Source organism: Podarcis gaigeae, assembly GCF_964106915.1.
Source record: "Podarcis gaigeae genome assembly, chromosome: 3".
In the NCBI taxonomy this organism is placed as follows: Eukaryota; Metazoa; Chordata; class Lepidosauria; order Squamata; family Lacertidae; genus Podarcis; species Podarcis gaigeae.
Window position 1 is genome coordinate 75843559 of NC_139680.1, and position 20058 is coordinate 75863616.

Below are 20058 nucleotides of genomic sequence, written 5' to 3' on the forward strand. Positions count from 1 at the left end.
CAGGAGGAATTAATAAAGTTGTTCCGTTTTGCAGCCGTTTGTGGCCTCGTCTCTGTCGCGACTCATGGAGGTGACCTGACAACTACAAAGCAAAGCCTCCTACACAATCCCTGCTCGGATGGTGGCGGCGCAACAAAGGAAGGCTGCGCCTTCGGAGCCTCCCGAATTCTCCGCTTCTGTTCCTCGTCTTTTAACAAATTCTGGCCTGCCGTGACTTCGGAAAGCGCGTATAGTTCACCACACACACCAGGAAGGAATTGTGTTTTTTAAAAAATAATAATAATATAAAATGTGGAATTTCACGGGCAGCACAATTGCAAGCACGGCGGGTGCCAAAATGACGTAAGGACAGTCCTGTCCGTTTTCTACCAAAATCAGCTGCAAATGTCAATTTAATTGGTCTGCATCCATCCTCAAAAAAGCCCCACCTGCTAATGCAGACGCCGCTGCTTTAACGCTGAAACTTAAAAAAATACATGGTGGCAATTTTGAAGATTTTCACTCGATTGCCGAATTATATTATTGCCATTTATTCGAAAGCACCAAAATATTAACGGCTAAATTAGGACTTCCAAACCTGTGGGGACGCACGAAATGGAACTGCAATTCATGTCTCTTACGTCCCAGGGCTTCATCCTGAGCTCATTTGTTTTCCCGCCCGCAGAGCAGCACTGAAGGGGGCCGGGCAGTAGCCTAGCAACAAAGCCGCCAAGCAAGCTGCGTAAGTGCGCACGCGCAGCCTCTCTTTGCCTCCGCGTTGTCATAATAAGCTCAGGCGATCCATGTTAGCTGCGCATGCGCTTCCGGTGTGTCACCTGGATGCACATCCGGGCTTTTCAAGCTCAGCCGGAAGTGCGGCGGGTAAGTGAAGGCGACGAGTGTAGAATCCTCACCTTGTCTGGAGGTCGGGAGCCGGCTTCCCGCAGAGGAGTCAGGCGGGGAGACCCTTCTGAGCTCGAGAAGGCGGGGAGACCCCTCTCAACCCTTTTGCGGGCGGAGAGGAGGAGGTGAGAGCGGGCGCTCGCCCTGCCCTCCGCCTCCCAAGACTGCAGCAGCCGAGCGTGGAGGGCGAGCAGAGCCTCCTCCGCGCGCTTCCCCCGTCTTGTGCCCACTTGGCATTGCTCTCCAGGCGCGGCGAGGGCGCGGGACTCGGTCACGCGGCGCCTTCCGTGCACGCCGCTCCGCGGGGCCCCTGGAGGGAAACGGCGGGAGACCGCGCTCACTCCTTTCGGCGGTTCACGGCAGAAACTGGACTTTGGGGATAGGTGCCCTGGGGAGCCCCGTTCCTTAGCCCCGAGTTCAGCAGCTCAGGTTGGTCGCGTGCAATGTGGAAACTGCACAGCAATACAATGTTTTGGGGGCTTCTTAAAACTCTTCACCTGAGATTATTTTATGTGCCCAATGCAGGTGGCAAACTGTGAGGTTTCTAGTGTTCAGTACAGTTTTGTACGCTGTTTGTACGATGAACCAGTCTTACATGGTGTTAGTGTTCTTGAAATACTAAGTAACACTGCACTGTAGACATTGTTGCCTGCTTTTAAGAAGATCGCTTGCCTCCTTAAACATAAGGTGTGGCAGTTTGTTTTACTTACAGTTAAACTCTCTGGGCTTTAGACTCTGCTGTGAACCAAACAATGCCAACCCGGGAATCTCAGTATATTTATGTATACTGGCCCACACAATTGCACCCCCTCCAAAGGTTCCCAAAACATAAGAAGCGCCTGCTGGATCAGATAGATGGCCCATCTAGTCCCATGTCTTGATCTCTCATTGGCCAACCGGATGCCCATTGGAAGCCCAAAAGCAGGACACGAGTCAAACAGTGCTTTACATGCTAGAAAAAAGCCAACTCTAACCCTAGCAAGCTCCACTCCTGTGACTAGAAGAGGTGGTGGCAGGTAAGGGCTGCCAGCAGTTGCACCAATGTCCTTATATAAGGGGCAATGTATGCAAAGTATGGTAAAGCAAAGCTCAATAAAGCAAGGTGTGCCTGAATCACCTGAATCTTGGTCAAGAATTGCTCTCTTAAAATGTGAAGACTGTTATTGCTTTTACGAATTCAATTTTTAAGAGATTTCAGCTCTTCAAACTCTTTCTGGGTTCTTCTATCTCCACTGACCACCAGACCACATTGACTGGACAAGGCTGTGACAGTCCTTTCGGGCAATTACTGTCAGGATCATCTGCTATATCCTATGGGGCGGGGCAGCTAATTTATGACCCTTTTGATATTGTTGGATTACTGCTCCTATCAGCCCCCACCATGGTCAAGGATGATGGGAGTTGGTAGTCCAACAACCCCTGGGGGGCTGCTGGTTAATCACCCCTATTTTAGCTGTTCACAGTTCTACTTCAGATAACTGACAGGTCTAACTAAACCACATAGGCCTTTAACTGCTTTCTTGTAACTGTAACAATGTTGACAGGCTGCACACAAAGTAACAGGATTCACAGCTATGATTATCTTTTCATTTCAGTATTGCTCCCTTTATAAATATAGTGCCTTTCAAAACACTTAAAAACATTTTACATTCAACATTAGACTCAAGTAAAAACAGTTTAGGTTCAATAAAGTGTAGGATTGGTTGGTGACTTGTTAAGTTATAGAACACCAAAGTAGTTCAAGAATAACAGCGATCTTTTGTTTCTTGTGACAGAAATGACAGCTCCATCAATGAAGGAAAGGAAGGCTTGCTGGGGAGCTCGGGATGAGTACTGGAAGTGTTTAGATGATAATATGGAAGAGGCATCGAAGTGTGAAAAACTTAGGTGCTCTTTTGAAAATGTGTGTCCACAACAGTGGGTAAGCAGCACAAATCCCCCCCTCCCCAAATATTCCAGCATCTCCTGTTAGGACTGAGAAAGACTTCCTGTCTGAAACCCTGAAGAGCTGCTTCCAGTCACTGTAGACAACGTTAGGGTATTTCTGACTCTTGTAAGGTGGCTTCCTAGGTTTCTAGTATGTACTTGTCTTTACCAGCAATGAGATAAATCCTATAAGCTTGCATAGCACTGATAGGGGTGTAAATTGTAGTGTTCTGTATCAAATACCTCAAGGGTTGTATGAGCATCTCAGAGATATTTGCCTGACCAATTAGGTAGGGTTGATTGTGGCACCCCACATTTCACTGTAAGAAGACATTAGAACTGTTTGGTAATAGAACTAGGGGAGAATTCTCCCTTAAGGGAGTTGAGGACCCTGAAACATTCAGAGTAGATCAGCATGGTTACATATCTAGATCTGAAATGCTGCAATGATAATCAAAAGAGGTTCTTCCTGTTTTCATTACACTAGAATTTTACTGTGTCAGTCTCATTTCCTAACAGTGATCTTGTTCAAAACAGGTTAAATATTTTGATAGAAGAAGAGATTATCTAAAATATAAAGCAAAGTTGGAAGCAGGAGAATTTCAGCCTTCAGAGACAACTGAGAAGTCATAGCTACTCATCAGCTTTTATAAATACAGCCACGACAAAGGAGCTTGCAGAAGAAGAGCACTTGAGTGATACTTAAAAGTGTCAGTATCAGTAAAGGACAGTGATGGCCTATAAATAATTTCAAAAGCTATACTTGTTTATCTGGCATCGGCGTGAAGGCTCCTAGTCTGTATGTACTTTGAAGTGCATGGTGATGAGAAGAGGCTCCCAACCGCATCTCACTGAAGTTGCTACTACCAATAAAGGGCGAATTGGTGCACTGTATCTACTCAAATGTTACATTGTGAGTTCATTACCAGTTTCTTCTTTCAAGCAGTTTCCTTTGTATTAATAGAACGCTTACATCCATTTTGATAGTCGATCTTTACAAGTGAATAAATAAAATTAGCCAAATGCTAGTTATTGTGCAGTCATGCCAGTGTACACATTGAGTCTGTTTCCATATTAATTTGATAAAATAGGAGCATTGCCCCAGCAGCTCTGTGTATGGTTGAAGGGAACCCACAAACATGAGTTGCCACCCTGCTACAAAATGGTCATTTGGAACTCACCTAAGAAGAATATAAAGAGATTTTTTCAGCAACATAATCTACACCAAGAAACTTGTATACTGAAAGAATATTTATCATCAATGAATATTTCAATACAGTCATGGTTTAAGGCATTTGAGTTATTTTAAAAAATGAAGGCATGCAAAATACAAAACTTATTCTTTTGTGCAGTATCTCTACTCCATGAGTTTCTTAGCACCATCAGAGCAACAGTTTTGACAAGATTCATGTATTTATCTTCATTCTTTTTCCTTGACGATCTGTTGCCTAATATATTCCCAAATGAGCAGAGCTCCACTTACATGGACATTAAGTGACCGGATAACTCCTTGCTGAGGAATTTCTACACAGGTGTCCAGCTGCTGAATTAGATTTGCAGGGATTCCCTCATGCTCATTTCTGACAAGAAAAACACACAAACATATATCACAGTTAGCAGAGGGGGTGCAGTTCAGTCCCAGAGCATCTACTCAGCATGCAAAGGACCCAGGTTTAATCAAAGGAATATCCAAATAAAATGATACTGGGTAACAAGACCCTGCCTGAGGAGCCACTGCTGCTACTGGGCCAGATAGTGTTAATCATATATTTAGTAGAGAAGACAGCACTGTGATACAGTGATAACATTTCCTCAGTCCCCTTTCATAACTAATATTGCTTTTAAGACAGATCAAGTGCAGTTAATATGACTCCTGCTTCACTCCCTAAAAATATTGCTCAGTGCTATTATATGGTGTAATTAGCTGATGTGTCACTGTTTTACATTCATTTCAAGCACATGAAAATAAGCCTACAACCCTGTTGAATGGGGAGGACAAAAATATCTGGAATGAGTGAGTTCTACACCAGGGGACCATCAGAATTAAAACGACAATGATGGACAACTGGGTGGTTGAGGCCTTCATATATTTCTATTCTAGTCCTATTCAGCCACTACAGTAAATGGGAACAACAATTACAGCTGATCTTTTCATTTTCCTCAAACTCTACAATTCTCAGCTTTTACTACCAAAAAATTATTTAGAATTATGTTATATTTAAAAAGTTTTGGTTTTTTTATTTACCCCAGCAGCAAGAGCGATTTCTCTGGAAAACAATATTCTGTCAGATCACAACTTTTAGCCGTTTGCTCTACACCTATTATAGTGTAGCCTTCCATTTTCTTCTGCTCCAAATAATCAGCAAGCTGGAATGGCTTTACCTACACATTTATTTATTTTTTAAAAAGTGAGATTAGTTTAGAAATGTTTGAATGCAAACCTCTATTAATATACAGTACAAATAGCTGTATCAGTCAAAATATGTCAGATTTTGATCAGCTGAAAGGTTAACATCACGTGGACCGATACAGTATCCTTATAAGATTCATAAAGCCACACAGCTAGGTTCAATCAATCAAAACAAAAAAAAGCAGGGAATAGGTTGGGAATCCATCTAGTGCAGCAACTCGTTTCCAACTGATAGCCAGATGCCTCCATAAATGCCACAAACAAGCTATGAAGACAATAGCCCTCACTCCCATGGTTTGCCCCCCACTCCAGCAATGCTAGTCGGAGATATATTCAGGAACACACATGCTTAACGTTCCCATTGAAATCCAAGAAATGTCAAAGTGCTTAACTGTAGTAAAACAGCCAGAAGCTTAACCCAGTCAATCACAGGAAAGAGTTGTAAAGGTAGCAGACTAATACATAACACTTCAACACTAGCATAAAGAATTTTAATCCCATACAATGTTAGGCAAGCCCATTCATGAAAAACTGAGGCAAGTTAAGTTACATTTAAGTAGTCTACAAGTAATATACTCTTTACTCACCTCAATAAGGGAAAGCCATTGTTCAGCAGAAACACTGAGGTACTGAAATTGCTTGTCATTTATATAATGAAGGCTGCCAACAATGAGAGCCGACACCCCAAATATTTCACATGTACGGCACAAGCCTACAAAGAAGCAGAACATTTTCATTCCATATGAGTCATATTTCATTAATTGAATGGGGCACTTAGATGCTGAAGAAGGGCATTCATGGTGGGTCTATCAGGCTATACAAAAATACAATAGCATGACTCACTCTTCCCTTAAAGATCTTAAACTAAGCATCCTCATCAGCCTATAACATGGCCCTGCAAACAACTAATTACTACAAGTGGCTAAAGTACACTAATTTATGGTAATGTCAGGGGGAAAAGTGAAAGGCACTTCTCTTTTGTGCTGTAGTTTGATGATTAAATGCAATTTCCATTGGAAATCCTTTATCTATAGAGGTTGAATATATAAAGTTTGCTTTTAAAAAAATGTAAGTCACATAACATACTTTCAAGTACTAGTAGTTTCAAGTGGGTAAGATCTTACCTCCTAAATTGGTAGGTTTATCAATGAGTGAAGCCACTACAATCAGTTTATTGTTTGCTTTTCCAAGTTTAGTAGCCCGATCTTGAAATACAAGCTCCAGATCAGGAGTACTGTCCTTCCAGGGAATTATCTTTTTTTGAACATCTGTCCATTGCCTTTGGCTGCTTGATTCAGCTGAACTCAAACCTAAGATTGAATATTTAGTTACCTGAATGCAACAAACTCTGCTGAGAATCCTAGCATATTAGATATTAAATACTGAGGGCAGACAATATTCTTCATAACCATTTAACATTTTGTGTTGTTAAAATACTGCACAATTAATTTTAAAAGAAGTATATAAAATATACGTGACTATTTAAGCCAGCACTAGTTATTTACCCAAATCTTGCTGAGACCAGTCACACTGCTTCAGATCAAGAAGTGAAGTTCGAGAATGACAGAATGGAAATTTTGAGCTCAGTGGGATGTCTGTGAATGCTTTAAATTTAGATAGAGAAATCAATTCCTCTTCTGCAATTTCTGAAAGTTGCGGCAAGGTGTAAAATATTGTCTGAAAAATAATATTCGGAAAATTGAACTAGCACTGAAAGTGCCGAAATATATTAGCCATGAACCAGTCAAAGTGAAGCATTAGTGCCCTATTATAATAAGAGAAACAAAATGATGGTTCGGTCTGTCCCACTCATATTTCAGTGTACAGTCGTACCTTGGATCTCGAATGCCTTGGCTCCCGAACAAATCAGCTCCCAAACGATCGAAACCCGGAAGTGATTGTTCCGGTTTGTGAATGTTCTTTCAGAAGCCGAACATCCGACGGGGCTTCCGCGGTTTCTGATTAGCTGCAGGAGCTTCCTGCAGCCAATAAGAAGCCGCGCTTTGGTTTTCCAACGTTTTGGAAGTTGAACAGACTTCCGGAATGGATTCCGTTCAACTTCCAAGGTATGACTGGGCTTAAATCTCATTGACTTTAATGGAAGGCAAGCATATTTAGAGTACAACCCCACCTGCAATGACAGTAGGGAGATAAAATGGACATCATATGGGTATATTAAGAAGATCTGCCATATCCAAAACCTTCCCACTCCCCTGACATTGGAGGGAAAATACCAAGAGTTGGTGTACTTTGTGTCTTGCCACCCTGGTTAGGAGGACTCTGGATTTGGTGGTTCTTCCACCATAAATACTCCACCCTAATTGAACTGCTCTGCCCACCTTCTCTAACTGCATAATGGCAATCCATAAAATAAGACATGTTCCAAGTAAGTAGTCATTTCCCAAAGCACAGGCTTCTATATGAGGTTCAGGGTTTCGTACATCCTGAGGTTGCAAAGAAATGTGAAATTCAGACCCTGGACTTTCATTTTCTTATTTAATGTCTGTTTCTAGCTTTTATGAATGTGTACAATATTGGATAAAATTTCAAGAAACAGAAGGGGTTTAGTGAATTTCCAAATATCTGGGGTGTGTGATTTAAAGGTCCTGTAGCAAAAGCTGAATAAGGAAGCAATCATGTATTATCTGGAAGTAAGTCCTGTTGAGAACAATGGGGCTTATGCCTGTGAAGACATGCACAGGACTGAACTATCCATTAGGCAAAGTAAGCACACATATAAAAACAATATGGTGCAGAATTAGGATGACTTTGGCAGTGAGACTGATGTTTTCAACACACACACAAAAATGCCTTTGCTTAATGACCCAAGGTCATCCAATTAGTTTCTTGAATGAGTGGAAATCTGAAGCCATGTCTCCTTGATCACACTAGCAGTGTCATTGATTAGACAGATCTAAGGTTGTTGGTTTTTTTTAAAAAAATAAACCACTGAATATTTATGTACTTACCTCAACACAGTAATCCTTAAGTGGATGAAAGTTTTCAAAGAAAAAGTGTTTTTGGATGCGCTGCCAATTCTTTTTCGCATTCCTGCATTGTAAGCATAATAGTATGATGTATGACAAGAAAATGTCTCAATAAGCCTCTTTTTAGAACGTTACCAAAAGGCAATCAATCCTAACCATGTATATTCAGAAGTAAGTCCTATTTAATTCAATGGGGCTTACTCCCAGATAAGTTGGGTAAGGACTGCAGCATAATTCTTCTTTCCTATTACGATTTGGTCACTTTCCAACTGGTAAGCACAAGGGTAATTATGAGGTATTACACAACATCGCCTTGATCAAGGGAATTTCTTTGTGGTGCAGAAGCACTAAAAGAGCTCCATGTGGTTTCAATAAAGGGACCTATCTCCACATGGTTTCCTTTCACAGTAAGCTGAGGTCTCTCCACTGAATATATCACATCTGAGCATACACATATCTGTGAGTTAGATTCTATGGCTGCAACTCATTGATTCATTGTTAAAACTCATTGTTTTAAGCAATATGCATCACAATTCTTTCAGCCCTTTTCTGTGCTGAAACACTTGGGGCAAATTACATATTGCAATTGCTTTTTATGGAATTTAAACAGTAGTTCCCACGATTTGGCAGTGGAAGCTGCTGCAGAACAAACTGGGAAAACTCATTTGTGGGTCTGTGAATCACAACAAATATATATATATATAAAATAGTTATCAAATTTAGATCTTTAACTTGTCCCATTTCAGAGGCTCTGGCCAGGTTATAATAATATAATATAATATAATATAATAATAATAATGAATATATTCAAAGGATTAAACCTTCTTCCCCAGACCGGGCATACTTCAAATTTGTAATTCTAAACATAATCACCTGAAGAGTAAGGTCCATTGAACTCTACGGGACTTTCTGCTGAATAAAAATGCTTAAGATTTCATTATGATTTGTGTTTATATACAATGCACTATACAAGAGTAATTCTACTCTTGTAAGTAATTAATGCAGCATTTTCAGATAAATTTAGCCTCACAGTCTCCCAAAGAATAAACAAATTGCCACACTATTGGTCTCTCCATTTTACTCCACAAACCACCAGTATGTTCCATCTAATTCATCAATAATAATATGGAAGTGATGGACCTATATTCAAATAAGTCAGTTTATTAAAATTCAAGAGACAAGCAGTCTAGTTTTCTGTTTCATATGCCAGGTATGCTTCTGATGAAAAATAAATCCCCAGACTTTTTTCATAATTTCACTTTATCTGTTATTGCTGAATTTGGTTTATTTTAAAATGTTCTACCTTGTTCAGATGAGACAACACAACTATGGGTATAACAAAGTGCTCCTTGAGAAAATTAGATTCATCCGTAAGTGGTCTAGAAAGTGTTTTCATTTTGGAGCATCACTAGTTTCATAGCAGTATTTTCAAAGAATTATGTGCTACTAACCCTGTTCCATGCATGCTTTCTGCTTGATTGAGACTACATTCAATAACTGGAGCTAAAGCTTCAAAATCTTCCACACACAATGCTTTGCACATTCCCCAAATTTTCTTAAGGGCAATTAAAGCATAAAGTCGAACACTGAAATTGTGATGGAAACACCACTGTAGAACAACGACGAGGGCTTTCTTCAAGGCTGGTGTCTAGAGGGAGAAAGGCATTCCTTTAGTAGTTCATACATTTCTCGTAAGAAGTAATATCACTATATGTAAGAAGTCATATAACTATAACTCATCTAATTCCTAATGTGAAACATTTTTAAATTGACACGGCAATGAGCTGGAAGTTCAACTAAAGTTTTATCAAGAAATCCTACATCAAAACGTAAGATTTACTCCAGCTTTTAGTCCATATAGAATTATACTTCTATGCATAGCCTTCAACTCTTAGCTAACTTGCAGCATTATAAACCAACATATATCTGCAAATGTATATTAATTTTAATAATTAATAATAAATTGTCTTCCATCATTCAATAACATATTTTCAAAGTGGCCTACAAATTAAAAACAGAACAAAACAAACGCCAAAACATTGCAAAGTAAAAACTATTAACATTTCTTAATATTGCTAAACAACAACAACAACATTTTATTTATACCCCACCCAACAACAACAACAATAATATTTTATTTATACCCCACCCATCTGGCTGGGTTTCCCCAGCCACTCTGTGTGGCTTCCAACAAAATATTAAAAATATAATAGAACATCAGACATTAAAAACTTCCCTAAACAGGGCTGCCTTCAGATGTCTTCTAAAAGTCAGATAGTTGTTTATTTCCTTGACATTTGATGGGAGGGCATTCCACAGGGCGGGCCCCACTACCGAGAAGGCCCTGTGCCTGGTTCCCTGTAACTTCACTTCTCACAATGAGGAAACCACCAGAAGGCCCTCAGAGCTGGACCTCAGTTAACAGACCAATACATTCTAAAGCAGGCACCTGCAAACTCGTCCCTCCAGATGTTTTGGGACTACAATTTCCACCATTCCTGACCACTGGTCCTGTTAGCTAGGGATGATGGGAGTTGTAGTCCCAAAACATCTGGAGGGCCGAGTTTGGGGGTGCTCTAAAGTGAACATCAGTGTTGTGATGTCACAACGTAGTTATTAAAGAGGCGGGGGGGGGGGGAGCTGTTTTCACATACAGCCTAAAACTCCTAAGTACAGACGCTACGTGCACAGACCTGGGGAGGACATTCTAGAGCCAGTGCATCTCTGCTGAGAAGACCTGATTCTCAATCACCATTCACTAACTTCTGTAGCTGGAGGTATCTAAAAAAGGGTGTCTCCAGATGACCTTAATGAACAAGCAGGCTTGAATGGGAGCAGGTAGTCTTCAAAATACTGAACTTTACAGGTTGGAACCACTTATTTAAACCTAGAAATGCATGGGGAACCAGTGAAACGTTTAAACATACAAGATATGGTCCAAATGACCTGTGATAGTCAGCAATCTAGCCAAGTGAAGGTATTGGGGGGGGCATTCTACCAGGAGGGGTAAGATGAGTAAGGTGTGGGGGAAATGGATACAGAAAGGTTTTTCTCCCTTTCTCAAAGTACCTGAACCCAGGTCATCTAATTAAGTTGAATGGACAAAATGAAGTACTACTTCACAGGATATAGCTGAACTATGGGATTTGTTACCACAAGATGTGATGGTCACCAATATAGATGGCTTTAAAAGGGGATTAGACAAATTCATGGAGGACAGAGCTATCAGCAGCTACTAGTCAGGATAGCCCTATTCTACCTCCAGAATCAGGGGCAGCATATCTCCGAATACCAGCTGCTAGGGCAGGCATAGGCAAACTCAGCCCTCCAGATGTTTTCAGACTACAATTCCCATCATCCCTGACCACTGATCCTGTTAGCTGGGGATGATGGGAGTTGTAGTCCCAAAACATCTGGAGGGCTGAGTTTGCCTATGCCTGTGCTAAGGGATTAACAGCAGGAGAGACAGCTACTGTACTCATACCCTGCTAGTTGGCTTGTAATTGCTATCCAGTGGTTTGCCACTGGTTTGGAGTAGATAGGCCTTGGTCTTTAGTTTCTGAGTGGTCTTGAAAGGCAGCCCCATAAAGCACATTGCAGTAACCTCAAGAAGATACAGTTAGCGGATTATTATTATTTGTTCCCTACACCCCATTTCTTAGTTTCAACCAAAAAAATGTACCTTCTCAGATATATTTTGGAGAATTACGTCAAAATGTGACATCACTGCTAAAAATGTGCAAATGCTAGTTTTAAGCTGGTCTTCACCCTGAAAAATAAGCCATGTGTTAGTATCAAGGTTTCCCAATGCATGTAGTTCCTTATAGTTTAATTACAGCTTATCAACCAATTTTGAACCCAGAAACAGTCATTCATGCCTCCAAAATACAGGGGCTTAACTGCTTTAACACAATTATTACATATATTATCAACGTCAATATATTCAATGGTAAATGTTACCCCTGTCCCTGGAATCCATTTAAGAAAAACAAAATTAATACTTGAAAAGTACTTAAGGACTCAATAAAAACATATATGATTTATTCACAATTGAACAACCAAATACCTTACTACTCACATAGTTAAAACAATCCCAGAACTTTTGAAGAAAATGAGGAAACTTATATAGAATCAATATGATATTCCATTCTATTAAGTACTTTACTGATGCTTGATTATTACTATGTCCAGCTTGTAGAATCCTGTCAATAGTTCTTGTTAAAATATCCTAGATAAAATAATAGGTATGAAATCAATTATACATTGTAAACCTACTTCATCAATCACACACAAACACACTACTCTTTCCTTCCTAGGGTTTTTAAAGAGTTTTCTTTTCTAATAACAGTCTGAATCAATTTCAGTATTAGAATGTTACACTTCTCCAGTTTTTGCTGACCAAGATGCATTTTTTACTTTTCATCCTGTGCAAAATGGGGAAAGTAACACATCAGAACCAAATCTGGTGAAATGGCTCATGTTGGGTTTCTACATGAGTTAGACAAGTTCAAATCTGCTCCATCATGAAGCTCACTCTGTACTAGTTAGCTCTTAACTTATATGAAATGCAACGTGATCACAAATTACAGGTTGTCCCACATTCAATGGATAAGGCAGAACAAAATCTTAAAAGTACAAGTGGGATCTGCAACAAAATGTTTACTTTAATTTACAGTTTATATTCTGTTTAAAAAAAAACACCCCCATTTCCCCAAAATGGCATAAAAATGCCATTTTTATGATGCTCAATTCATATATTTATCAGTGTTAACATTTCAAAACAGACAACAACAACAAACCTACAAACAAACAAATAAAAAGCAGTAAAAGAGCAAATCATTTCAATTTAGCCAGTCAATTAAGAATAAAATAAGAGTACAGCCACAAAAGCAATCTACCTTCTTAATTCTAAGCCATTCTTCTTAGGGGGAATTATATGCTGGAAGGAAGTCTTACATACTTGTGGTACTATGTACCCCATTTTATAAATAAAAAAGCTGTTTTATTAATTAACTTTCCCTTCATAAGTAATAAAAGAAGTAATAAAAACAAATTCTATGAAAAAGAGTACCTCATGAAGTTTTGGAAACAGAACTAGCAATGTCTGCCACAGTCGATTTTTAATTCTGTGTTGTAAGGAGTTCACATAATAGCGGTTTTTTGATTTGGACATGAGTTCACCCTGCAGAGAATATAAGGGAGAGTCTAGGTCAAAATGACAGCAGATGCAGGATACTTCTTCCTAGCATCTCCAAGCTAGATGAAAGATCACTGAATGCAGTGATTCGTAAGTAAGGAAGACCCTGTACAGAACTCTCATAAAGATGACAGTACTCTAGCTGCAGAAATACATCCTGGATTTGAACGCTGTAGATACCTACAGTATACACAGAATGCAAAAAGGAGTTTTGGTTCTCAAAAGCGACAACTATTAATGTTTAGTGTAGCTCAGTCTAGTTTTGGAACTGGTTCCTTCTTCAGGAGCAATCTTACATATTCTGAAGCAGCTAACACAAATATCTGATGTAGCTAACACAATGCTGCTGTATATCTTGTCCCATGATTAATAGGTGTCATATAAGCAGCAACTTTTGGATAAGCTGCTTTACTCACACACCCCACGCTTTCACATTTTCCATCCATTATTTTCCATCATTTTCCATCTTATCTTTATTACAAGCTACAATGACAGCAAAGCAAGCAAAGAAATGAAGGGCATGATTGCCACAAAATAACAACAGTATGGAAATAACCTCTGTGAGGGTAAGGGGGGTGCTATGTCCCCAGCAACCAAAGCAGTCCAATTGTCAAAGCCAAGACATATGCACAAAGCACCATAAACAGATACCTACCCTATCAAGTAGTTTCATCACAAAGTCTTCTATAAACTTCTTGTGCAATGTATTTGTCTCATCCAGCAAGCACAGAAATTTGATGGCGCAAACTCTCACATAATGATCATCCCTGTTCGTACTGCAATACAATATATTACTTTTTTTAATCCTCTGATGGTGTGCTCCCTTTTTTGCATAAGTCACTCCCCATTTCAGCTTTATATTTCAGTGGTGCAAACATCTACTTAAGGGAGCCACAATAATTGCTCCCCCTCCCCCCTTCTAATTTGGCTGGGCTGCTAGGATAAATCAAACACTTGCATTTTTATAGACAGATGCCCTACCAGGATCAAGTTTGAAACTGTGGAATTAATCTTGTTAAAGCTATCCAGCATGATTTATGCCATAGATCAGGAATGAGGAATCTGAGGCTGGGGGGGGGGGCCAAATGTGGCTCTCATAACAAGATTAAGAATTTACCTAGTTCAACATGCTGTCTCTGTCTGACCATATCATGGAAACAAAATCTAAAGAGCTATTTTATACATGTCCAAAAGGCTTGGGACATGCCTTGGAGGATTTTTCACTCCCCATCTTCAAATGGCAAACAACTTTTGAAACTCTGCTCAGTTTCAAAACCATGGAAGACTGCTGTTGAAAACACACAAGCCCAGAATCTCATTGGATGAACAAAACTAGCTGTGCAGTTCTCTGGATCCTGGCTATAGTGTTTGTAAGAGCACAGTTTCCTTGTTATTTTCTTTTTCATGACTTCCTAGCACCCTACTGTTTAGATAATTTTTTCTGAAACACAATTCAGGAAACAATGATTCAGAAGAAACAGAAGTGGGGAGATGAATGTTATGAAGGGTACAGATACTGTGAATTATAACTATTATAAAATCAGGTGATGAAATACCGACCTTTCTGTAACAACATTTGCTGCACATTCATCTCCAAGATTTTCTATAAAAGCACATACTTCCTGAACGAGTCTTGATGTATTTAAAAGGAGAAGAAAAAAATAGATTTTTTTTTCAATATTTACTTATTATAGTTTAAGGTTCCCTGCCATCATAAATCCACAAAAAAGAGAGAAATTTCTTTGTTCTGCATTATTAACATAAACATCATAATCATACCAATCTCCTTCACCCCCAGCCTATAAATGCAATACAATAAAATACAATACAATAAATAAAATAAATACAATAAAGCGGGAAATTTGTGCAGAGCTTCAGAAACTAAGGTTTGCTGGAAATGCAGTTCACTACCCTGAGAAATTAAGGAATCTCCATGTTAATTATGTTTCTATTTTTATAGATTTGTTATAATTTCTATTCTTTGAAAAGTCTGGTATGTATTGTTGATATCTCTGACCACCATTTTGTCTCTGCTTGAATATTTCTAACCTGTTTCCTGTGAGGATTTTGTTTATGCTTCATTTTGCATTTAATAAAATAATGAAAAAATAGATAAATCCATAAGGACAACAGAAAGTCTTGTGGTACAGATCCATGCAAAATAATACATAATAAATGTACTGATCTTTAAGATGACACAAGACGCTTTGAAGTCCTGTTTGCACAACAGGATATCCTCTTCCTCCAGGCTCAAGTTCTCCTGAGGAGGATCCCTAAACCCTCGAGCCAATACAGTTGTACCTTAGAAGTTGAATGGAATCCGTTCTGGAAGTCCATTCGACTTCCAACGCATTCGAAAACCAAAGTTTGGTTTCTGATTGGCTGCTGGAAGCTCCTGCAGCCAATCGGAAGCTGCAGAAGCCCCATCGGATGTTCGGCTTCCCAAAGAATGTTCGAAAACCAGAACAATCACTTCTGGGTTTCAATTGTGCGGGTGCCAAAATGTTCAAGAACTAGGCTGTTCGAAAGCCAAGGTATGCCTGTATTGAGGTTATGCAGAGAGCTGGAGGCAATAGAAGAGGAAAGGGAAGCCCCATTGCTCAAGTGAAACTTTGTTCCCCTTCTGTATAGACACCATTGGATACAACCCTTTGTTATTTTTGCTACAACAAAAACCAACTCTGGAAATTATTACATAAATCAGCAATACATTTCCCAAGTGCAACACAAAAGTAACATTGCTTTTGTTTTTACCTTTGATCACGCCTGAAAACAGTTCCAAATAAACAGGCCTCTACTACAAGTTCACTGTAATTGCTAGCATTTGAAAAAGCCTTTTCAACAGCATTCGGGTCATCAGAAGTAGGAAATAGCCAAGACTGACAGCAGTAAGTCAACAACATATTAAAGACGCCAGTCCTCGTTGAAGACATTTCAATCATCTGAAATATGATCTTAAAGAGGGGGGGAAATCATTTCAATCATTTACTGGTTTTAGCATATTTTTTAAAAAAGCAAGTCTTGTTTCAGTGGGTACAAATGAGTACCTCTGTAAAAGCAAGTTGGCATTAAAAGTTCACATTTTGCATACTACTGTTTAAGTAACATTTTTCTCCTATACGTTCCTGCATTTTAAGAAGTTTAAGAAACATGGATTTGAAGTAAAACAAAAGCATACATAGTTTATATAGTTATACAGTTACACCTTGGTTGCTGAACGTAATCTGTTCCGGAAGCCCGTTTGGCTTCCGAAATGTTTGACAACCAAGGCGCAGCTTCCGAATGGTTGCAGGAGCTTCCTGCACTCAGCGGACGTCACGCTGGACATTTGGCTTCCGAAATATTTTCAGAAACTGGAGGATTTACTTCCCGGTTTTCGGCGTTCGGGACCCGAGGTTTGACTGTATAGCATACATAGTTTATATCCTTAGCTGTCATTTTTACACAAGTCTGATAGGAGGCAGCTTATATTCTGCATAGGTACTGTCAGGTGCTGGTGTGTTTGCTCGAGAGCAAAAAGGCAAGACTCCAACCTGTCTTTTCCAGGCTTTATTATCTGTACAAAACTATTTTCCGTGCAGAGTGTTGCAAGTCCATGCCTGCTCAGTTGCTAGCAGAATCTGGGAGTGGGCGGTCCTTATACCTTCCCCAGCATAACAGTCATGTGACTCCCATCCTTCTCCTCCCCTCTCTGCGCCCAAACCTACTGCGTTGAGTGGGCGCTGGCAAAGGGGGACTTGCCTCCCCTCCGCTTTGCTTAGGCTCGGTGTTAAGGCTCTCCCTAGCATCCTCAGATCTCTGCGCCCCTTCCCCACTGGAGGTGGGGCTTCCCTCCTTGCCCGAGGAAGAACTGCTTCGCAAGATCTTCGGAGGCTCCCTGTAACACAGTTGCCCTTCCACCTCTCACCTCTGAGCTGATGGCAGTTCCCTGACAGGTACATAGGAGGTGGCCTTTTACCAAGTGAGACCATTGGTCCATCTTCCTCAATACTGTCTACACTGAGTGGCAGCAGCTTTTGTAGTTTCAGGGAGGAGTTTCTCCCAACCGTACCAGGGATTGAACCTATGACCTTCTGCATGCAAAGCATATTCTTTACTACTGAGCTACATCCCTAGATTTAGTGGTTAAAAACATAACAGCAACCAAGCTTCCATATACTTGCTTCATGCTGACCTGGGGGAAAGCTCAATTAAAGATTATGAGCAAGTTTTGAAAATCATAGATCTTAAACAAGATAGCATAAGATTTTGCCTGGGCACAGGGCCCTTTCACATGAGCTGCCATCATATCAGAAAGTCTCTAATTGATCGAAGAATCTCCGAACTGGGAAACTAGGTTACCAGCTCCAGAACAACCTAGGATATTAAACCAAATTAAAACAATGATTTGATTCTGGCTTCTTCCCGAGTTAGTAACCATAGTTTCCCAGTTAACCAGTGGATTCCAAGTTTAACCATGGCTCAAGGGCTATGTGCAGAAGCAGAACACTGGTGCACACCTCAGGTTAACAAGCTGAGATACGATAATCTGAACACAACTGCCAAGAATAGAGATTGCAGGAAGAGCAAGAAATGTAAAACATTTACCTCTTTTATCCTGGTGTATGCCTGACTCTTATTCTTTGCTGCGGCAGCAAGAATTTCAGGATCAAACACAAACTGAACAAAAGCTTTTAGATTGGGCCAAAAGATCAGCTGTGTGTTACTAAGAGCAAATATAATTTTCCATGCTAAGTCAAAAGCCTCTATGCACAGAGATTCAGAGGATTCCAAAAGCTAAAGACAAAAAGATGTAGCATTTAGTTTTTCAGAAAATATAAAGCCATGTAATAAATTCATACATTGTATTAAACCTTTACCTTGGAAACAACTATTTTCATGGAATGAAACACAGGTAAAATATGATCAGAAGGAAGAATTGCCACTGCTTCCAGCGCAGACTGTAAAATTCTTGTGCATTTTTGAACATCTGGCAAAAAGTGCTCCATATATTTGTCCTTAGAAAGCTTTTGATAATTATTCAGAACAAAATGAAGACAAACCCACTGATCATGTATGTAACACGCTACAATTTTCCCCCATCCTTGATGAGATGCTGGCTCTTCAAGATAACTGTAATAAAAGTTGAAAAATATTTCAGTTCACCTTTGCTTTTTTAAAAAAAGAAAAATGTACTGTACTGTACTCCAAGGAAAGGAATAGACTAAATTAAATGTCTAGCAACAGCTCAAGACCCAATAAAATTAATTAACAGCACAACCCCACAGACATAACTGGGAACATACTTCCAAGATCATGATCACATAGAATTTAACTAAGGCTGCAATCCTAATCTCACTTACCTGGGATTAAACTTCATATAAATCAATGGGATTTATTCCTGAATAGACATGGTTAGGATTGCAGCCTAAATCCTAAGAGGAAAATGCTTACATATTAGGAAATGGGATAATAGGAGCACATCTAGAACAGGAATGGCAAAAGACTAAAGAAGCCTTTAAGGTATTCTGCTTTTATATATATATAAAGGTAGGATTTAAGAAAACAGATAGAAGTTAGAATAGTAGATTTCTCTCCAATTAAAATTTGTTAAACAAAGTGATTAACACAAATACCTATCTTTTTCCATACTGCAAGGCTTCTTTAATACATGGTTAAGTTGAACACAGGAAATAGTTGTTTTTAGGGTTTCAACAGCTGGGAGAGATTCAAGCTGAAGATCTGGCTTCTGATCAATAATTTCACAAATCACACTTAGCGATGCCATACTCACTACCTTCTGAATCTGTTCCCCAAGTTTTACCTCCTGAAAGCGAAGTTACACAGGTAATTTTCAAACTCTTACAATGTGTTCTAATAAAGTATGGAAAAAATAAATATCAATAAAAATAATTATACTAGTCTGAATATAGAATAAAAGGTCTGTTCCACATAGTAGTTTAATTTTAAAAACTCAGATAAGTGACATATTTTATATGTAGCTGTTCAGCAAATGAGGTAGATGAAGAGAAGCCCCTTTTCCTCCCCCAGTATATATCCAGCTGCCAGGTGGTTTGAATAGATTAGATAAACATTGTGAGGAGGAAGCATGGCATGTTATACACAAGATTGAGACAAAGGGATGTGAACAGGGCCTGTACAGCGAAAGTAGGATATGAAGACTGGGTCTGAAGAAAGGTGTTGCCTTTGGGTTGGAAGAAAGCAGCAGGCTGGGTATGGAATTAGGCAGGGACTCTATTTCCTTCTAATGTCAAACTGTAAGGATTTGTATAATTGCCATGTGAACCATCTAACACAAGATGATTATCAGAAAATGTGGCCACTTTTTATTTCAATGTTTTCTTCTTTTTATACCTATTGCCCAAACTCTTGATATCAAAACACAAAGAGAGAAGTGTGTGAGTCTCACTTTACATTCCTTTACACTAGCTACATTGAGGTATTTTGTACTGGCCTGGAGCCAAAGCGGCATCACAAATTCTTTTTGAAACTTTGCCATTAGACATGGAGGGCACTTGGCTCACGTAATCAATTTCACGGCTCTTTGGACCCTGGCCCTAATAAACTGATCTGGTCTTATTTCAATACAGCACTAAAAATTGGGATATCTGACCATAGTCTGTTTTCATTACTTTTAGACTACACATCAGAAAACT

At 39.5% G+C, this 20058-nt stretch overlaps 2 protein-coding genes across 3 annotated transcripts in view; one reads left to right on the forward strand and one right to left on the reverse strand.

Annotated features, from left to right (window-relative positions):
• Window positions 1–749: 749 nt before the first annotated feature.
• On the forward strand, window positions 750–3851 carry COA6 (cytochrome c oxidase assembly factor 6). Of its 2 annotated transcripts, none has more exons than XM_083732887.1 (3): window positions 750–861; window positions 2658–2803; window positions 3346–3851. In XM_083732887.1, the coding sequence occupies exons 1-3, from the start codon at window positions 783–785 to the stop codon at window positions 3439–3441; spliced, it is 321 nt and encodes a 106-aa protein (XP_083589013.1). In that variant the 5' UTR covers window positions 750–782; the 3' UTR covers window positions 3442–3851. The 2 variants fall into 2 exon arrangements, with proteins under 2 accessions (XP_083589013.1, XP_083589014.1); XM_083732888.1 differs by lacking the exon at window positions 750–861 and adding an exon at window positions 1054–1311.
• Window positions 3852–4041: 190 nt separating this feature from the next.
• Window positions 4042–20058, reverse strand: part of TARBP1 (tRNA guanosine 2 -O-methyltransferase TARBP1) — a 31471-nt gene continuing 15454 nt past the window's right edge. The window contains exons 15-30 of the mRNA XM_083732051.1: window positions 19018–19208; window positions 18262–18514; window positions 17990–18178; window positions 16157–16356; window positions 14963–15034; window positions 14058–14178; window positions 13277–13387; window positions 12284–12433; window positions 11888–11974; window positions 9657–9853; window positions 8188–8269; window positions 6724–6895; window positions 6343–6528; window positions 5806–5930; window positions 5054–5190; window positions 4042–4388 (exon numbers count right to left, since the gene is read on the reverse strand). Of these exons, the coding sequence (XP_083588177.1) occupies window positions 4229–4388; window positions 5054–5190; window positions 5806–5930; window positions 6343–6528; window positions 6724–6895; window positions 8188–8269; window positions 9657–9853; window positions 11888–11974; window positions 12284–12433; window positions 13277–13387; window positions 14058–14178; window positions 14963–15034; window positions 16157–16356; window positions 17990–18178; window positions 18262–18514; window positions 19018–19208 (2433 nt within the window). The 3' untranslated portion in view covers window positions 4042–4228. The remainder of the gene's footprint in view (window positions 4389–5053; window positions 5191–5805; window positions 5931–6342; window positions 6529–6723; window positions 6896–8187; window positions 8270–9656; window positions 9854–11887; window positions 11975–12283; window positions 12434–13276; window positions 13388–14057; window positions 14179–14962; window positions 15035–16156; window positions 16357–17989; window positions 18179–18261; window positions 18515–19017; window positions 19209–20058) is intronic.

Excerpts from the sequence above, each read along its gene's own strand:
- COA6 (XM_083732887.1), top strand. The coding sequence starts at position 783 with ATGTTAGCTGCGCATGCGCTTCCGGTGTGTCACCTGGATGCACATCCG. Across the intron at positions 862-2,657 it reads CTCAGCCGGAAGTGCGGCGG|AAATGACAGCTCCATCAATG; the intron begins GTAAGTGAAGGC and ends TTCTTGTGACAG. Across the intron at positions 2,804-3,345 it reads ATGTGTGTCCACAACAGTGG|GTTAAATATTTTGATAGAAG; the intron begins GTAAGCAGCACA and ends TGTTCAAAACAG.